The sequence below is a fragment of the Rhincodon typus genome, chromosome 34 (assembly GCF_021869965.1).
Source record: "Rhincodon typus isolate 14 chromosome 34, sRhiTyp1.1, whole genome shotgun sequence".
Taxonomy (NCBI): Eukaryota; Metazoa; Chordata; class Chondrichthyes; order Orectolobiformes; family Rhincodontidae; genus Rhincodon; species Rhincodon typus.
Window position 1 is genome coordinate 1,544,705 of NC_063365.1, and position 6,022 is coordinate 1,550,726.

Below are 6,022 nucleotides of genomic sequence, written 5' to 3' on the forward strand. Positions count from 1 at the left end.
CTAAGGATATGAAGTAGTGGTGGAGGCACCTGGGTACTACAAAGGCAACATTCAGGCCAAGAGTCTTGAAGACTTTGGCTCCAGAATTTACCATGCCCCTAGCCAACTTGTTCCAGTACAGCTACAACACTGGCATCTACTGTGGAAAGTTGCCCAGATATGTCAGGACGAGAAGGTGGATAAATCTAAACAAAGAAAGAACTGCAGATGCTAGAAATTTGAAACAGAATCAAAAACAGGTCCAGCAGCGTCTGTGGAGAGAAAGCACACCTAATATTCAGGCCAAGAGTTCTGAAGAGGAGTCACTGGACCCTTAATTCTGCTTTAATGTTAACTCTGCTTTCTCTTCAAAGATGCTGCCAGACCTGGTGAGTTTCTCCAGCTATTTCTGTTTTCATTTCAGGTTAAATCTAACTTGGCCAATTACTGTCCCAGCAATCTACTCTTGATCAGTAAAGAGATGGAGGGCATCATCAACACTGCTATCAAGCAGCACTTGCTCAGCAATAGCCTGCTCACTGATGTCTAGTTTGGGCTCCGCAAGACCACTAGCTCCCGACCTCATTATCGACTTGGTTTAAACTTGCAGAAGAAAGCTTAATTCCAGGAGGTGAGAGAGAGTGACTGTCCTTGACATCAAGGCTGCATTTGACTCCATTTAACAACAAGGAACCTGTGGAAAACTGGAGTCAATGGCAATCGCGGGAAAAGTCTTCAATAGCATAAAGATGGTTCGAGTCATTGGAGGTCAGTCATTTCGGCTCTTCGCCATCACTGCTGGAGTTCCTGAAGGGAATAACCTAGGCCCAACCATTTTCAAATGTTTCAATGACCTTCTCATCAACACAATGCCAGAAGTGGGACAATTGCTGAATCCTGCGCAATGTTCAGCACCATTAGTGATTCTACAGATACCACAGAACCCCATATCCAATGTAACAAACCTAGACAATATCCACATTTGGGATGACCAATAACAAGATATATTCAGGTCACAATTGCAAAGCAATAACCATCTCCATTAAGAGATACTCTAAGCATTGTGCCTTGGTGTTGCTATTGAAAGTCATCACTAAATCCTCAACTATCAACATCCTGGGGATTACCACTGACCAGAAACTCAACTGGACTAGCCATATAAAAGCTGCGGCAACAGAAACATATCAGAAGCTCAGAATTCTGCAGCAATTCATCACCTGTCTTCCCAAAGCCAGTTCACCACCTACAAAGCTCATGTCAGGAGTGTGATGGGATACTCCCTAGTTTCCTAGAATACCATAATTCCAAGAAGCACTTGAGCTTGACAGCATCCAGGACTAAAGCAGCTGCCACTTGATTGGCACAACATCCTCAAATATTAACACCCTCAACTACCAATGCTCAGCAGAAGTAGTGCATTCCATAAGATGCACAGCAGAAGGTCAAAAGATTCCTTAGACAGCACCTTCCAGACACAGGAGGACAAGGGCACATACATGGGAACACCAACACCTGCAAGTTTCCAAGCATCCCAGCATCAGACATGGAAATGCACTGTTGCTACTTCAGTGTTGCTGGGTCAAAATTGTGGAACTCCCTCCCCAATGGTGCACCTGCACCAAATGGACTGCAGCAGTTCAAGGTAGCAGCACATCACTGTCTCCTCAGGGGCAACTAGGAATGGATAATAAATGCTGGCCTAATAAAACGTGTGTTAAAATTCATCTCGATGAAGGAAACAGAGGTAGGAAAGGCTTGCAGATGCTCAGAATATAAATTCAAGACTTTGGGACCACAAGATGGCTCCAGTTCCTTGCTGATTGCCTCACTGTCATCACCTTGTTTTGGTATGAGCAAATTATCATGAAGCCCAGGACAGAACAAGCCTGTGATGCAGGAGAACCTCCCCACACATTCCGTCCACTCTCCCTTCAGTGTGGTGACATATCCTCCCATATGCACACTGATTTCATTTACTCTGGGAATTTTGGTAGGTTATAGGGTCTAATTTGCCCACTGACTACATGCTCTGAAAGGGAGTTATGAACATCAATTTGCAAGGACAAATTTATTAAGAGTAATGTGGACAGTTTAAAACTGTGAATGATAATATTACAAATGAAAACAATGAAATGACATACACATTAAATAATTATATTAGTATTAGTACTTCCAGATGGGGAAGAGGATAGCAGCATGCTGTCATCAAGGAAATTAATAATAAATCAGTGAAAGGGAATTAGCAAAATTAATGCAAGCATATCAATAGTAGAATAGAAAATACTAGTTCTAAACGCTGGCAAATCTCCAGAACCAGATGGTTTTCATCCCAGAGTTTATAAGTAAGAACACTGAAGCTATCCAATGCTTTTTAAGAAATTTTTTAAAAAAAGTCCTCTGAATGTGGATTTCTCAGATAGGACTATTATTGAACTAATAACCATAAAGGTACAGAGAGATTAAGATGTTAATTGCATGAAAGAAAGTTATTAAAATAACTAGAAGCAGAGTGAATAAATAGGATGCGAGTAGATAGCTCATACACAAGATGATATTGGTATATTCTTTGGATGATTTAACCATCGGTTTTGATTTCAGAGTACTATGACTAACTTCAGTCAAAATCATAAACTACAAAATAAAAGTATTTTGTTTGTTTTACTTTACTCTGAAAAAACATACAAATAAAGAGAAACTGACTGTGTGTTGCCAAAATGCAAAGAAAGAGACCATGGCATGAATGGTCAGTATTAACAAATGATTTCCACCCAAAGTGCTAACTTGCCTTTTGAGTTAATTGTATTCCCAGTATTTTCTAGCTGTAATTGTAAAAATAAAATAAACAATACTTACAGAATATGACATTGCGATTTTTGTGTTTGGCACCAACTTGACCTTTCCCTCACTGGTCAAGTTCACATCTACAATTCGATTGCCATTATAGCCAATCTCAAGTTTTTTGTAAGTCCAGAGGAAATGATCCTCTCCATTTTCATCGGCTTCACCAACAATTCCTGCATGCAACGAGAAATGCATTGTATCATTTAGTTTAACAAACAAGTACTTTCTTCTCTGGAGAGTTTGGAATTTCGTCAACATCTAATAGTGCTTTCTAATGTATAATCAATGCACAATGTTAAGTGAGCAAGGGGACCTCCTAGCATAGCAGTAAGCTTACAGACCAAGAAATACAAAGTCCAGCAGCATATGTCCTGATAATTCACCTGAGTGCAGACAGCTGTTGGTCAACCAGAAGTGGTTTCATTACAATAGGCAATGGATAGAAAAATCAAATAAAATACAGACAAATTTCCATGCCTACTTGCTAGTCAGTGGCACAAGTGGATGATAAGTGAAGATCAGGTTGGACCTAATAATGAATCAAAAGCTTTTCAATACTCATTGAACCCAACTGCAGCAAGTTAACACTAACAACAGATCACAGAAGATTGGTGCATTGTGTACACTTATCCAATGCCTCTTCTGCATTCAAATGTTAACATTTCTAACTAATGTTGCGTTCACAAACAAAAAGTGGCTTAATCAAGAAAAGATAAAGCTGACACCAACAATCTAAATCAATGAACTGCTTTTCATTTTGCGTGCAGAATGGTATCCACAAAACCACTATTTCAAATACTGAAATGCTTAGAAAGATGAGATGTTAGGTCTGAATATTTGAGATTTCCAACAACTAATGATGTATCAGGAGGCAGCAAGTGAAATTACCATAACTGCAATGGCACTATACACCCAACAGACTATTCTTCCCACTGAGACTAAGCCATTCTCTCAGCTGGCTGACATTCATCATATCCTGTACCACATCCTGCAATGTATTTAATTAACTAAATTACCGTGCATATAGCAAAAAAAATGCAACAATTAGGAACAGTCAGCATAAAATTCAATGGGAATGATCTCGTTTCATAAATGTTAAAGAATTCTTTGAAGAAGTAACATAAAATGGGGTGAAAGCAGTGAATGAAGTCTACCTGGACTGTAGAAAAATCTTTGACAAATATGGGGGATTTTTGGTTAAAGTTACAAAAGAGGGAATTTATAAAGAGAGGAGCAAACAATTAAGAACTGGTGGGAAGTGTCAGGGATGAATCTTTAAAATAGTTGGAAGTGCTGTCCACCCATGTTCAAATCTGTATTTACTTGTGTTCAGTGTATAATTTACAGGATATTGGCTGAGTGGATAGAGTCAAAATTTGTTGATAAGGGGAGCTATACTTAAGTATTACTGGAAAAAAGTGACATTCCATAAAATTTTTTCATCTTGCATTCACTCGGACAGGCTGCAAAAAAAAAATACCACTCCTCAAACAGAACATCAATTTACAGTTCAGAGGAAGGGTGTTGATTGGCTGGCAAGTGGACTCTAGCAGAGATGTTCCCATTGAAAAGGCATCAACGCATCATAAAGTCAGAATCATACAGCACGGAAACAAACCCTTGAGTCAACTCATGCATGCCAACCAGTCATCTCAATCGGACTAAGTCCCACTTGCCAGCGTTTGGGCCCACATTCCTCTAAGCTATTCCTATCCATACACCCATCTAGATGCTTTTAAGATGTTGTATCGTTAAGTGCATCACAGCTAACCCCCGAACTTTGGCTCAAAATCAAACCTGATTAGTCAAGATTTGCCACGTGGAATGCACCAGAGAATAGTTTCCCCGTACCTTTTTCTTAGTTGATAAAGCATGTTCTTTCTGTTTGTAAATATATGTAGCTTTGAACAAACATCAGTGAGCCACAATGCAAATCCAACTGGTAATCTTAAATTGATTGTAATGTCATTAGTAGCACTTTTTAAAAAAAAAATTTATTCATGGAACATGGCTTCACTGGCTGGGCCGGCGTTTATTGCTTGACCCTTGTTACCCTTGAGAAGGCGGTGGTGAGCTGTCTTCTTAGACTGCTGCATTCCATGTGCTATAGGCAAAATCATAGCTAGACAATGCCACTGGGGAGGGAACTCCAGGATTTCGACCCAGCAACAGTTAGACAGCGATATATTTCCAAATCAGGATGGTGAGTTGCTTGGACGGGTACTAACAAGTGGAGATGTTCCCATATATCTGCTGCCATTGGCCTTCTAGGCAGAAGGAAGTTTGGAAAATACTAAAATACATTGGTGAATTTCTGCAGTACATTTTATAGATGATACATGCTGCTGATACTGAGCGTCAGTGGTGGAGGGTCTGAATGTTTGTCAATGTGGCGTCAATCAAGCAGGCTGCTTTGTCCTGGATGGTGTCGGGTTTCTAGAGTGCTTTCAGAGCTGACTCACCCAGGCAAGTGGGACAATGTGCTTGTTGATAGCACACAGGCTTTGGGGAGTCAGGTGGTGAGTTAGTCATTGCAGTATTCCTTGGAGACTCAGGAAGTGAGTTATTCACCACATAGTCTTAGCCTCTGACCTATCCTTGTAGCTATTATATTTATATGGCAAGTCCAACTGCATTTCTCGTCAATGGTTACCCAAGGAGTGGTGTTTAGATTATGTCTTACTGAACACGGTCATTGCTCAGTATTTGTGTGGCATGAAAGTTACTTGTCACTTTTCAGCTCAAACCTGGATTTTGTCATGGTTTTGTTGCATTTGAACATGGACTGCTTCATGGAGGTGCTGAAGATGGAGGATGTTTGCTGATAATTGCACAATCAGAATTGTTTAATAAGTGCTGTCCAATTATAGAATCATGTAATATTGGACACTATATTCGGTTTTGCAAACAGGGGATGGTAGAGTATGGTTAATACTCCACTTGCTATAGGTTAGTTCTCATTAGATCAAAAGGAAGCTAAACTGAGTTGTCACTCAAATAGGAGGATGAACTCCAGTGTGAGGGATGAAAAACAATACCATTAATTGTAATGCAATCCATTTTGATTAAAACAGTCATCCTGTGGAAAAACAGGTAAATTGTGAGATAGTAGGAACTGCAGATGCTGGAGAATCTGAGATAACAAGGTGTAGAGCTGGATGAACACAGCAGGCCAAGCAGCATCAGAGGAGCAGGAAGGCTG

The 6,022-nt window shown here is 40.0% G+C and overlaps 1 protein-coding gene across 1 annotated transcript in view; it reads right to left on the reverse strand.

Moving 5' to 3' along the window:
* tm9sf3 (transmembrane 9 superfamily member 3) overlaps positions 1-6,022 on the reverse strand; it is a 118,403-nt gene that overhangs the window by 69,078 nt on the left and 43,303 nt on the right. Inside the window, exon 4 of the mRNA XM_048616261.1 lies at positions 2,833-2,993. Coding sequence (XP_048472218.1) covers positions 2,833-2,993 — 161 coding nt within the window. The remainder of the gene's footprint in view (positions 1-2,832; positions 2,994-6,022) is intronic.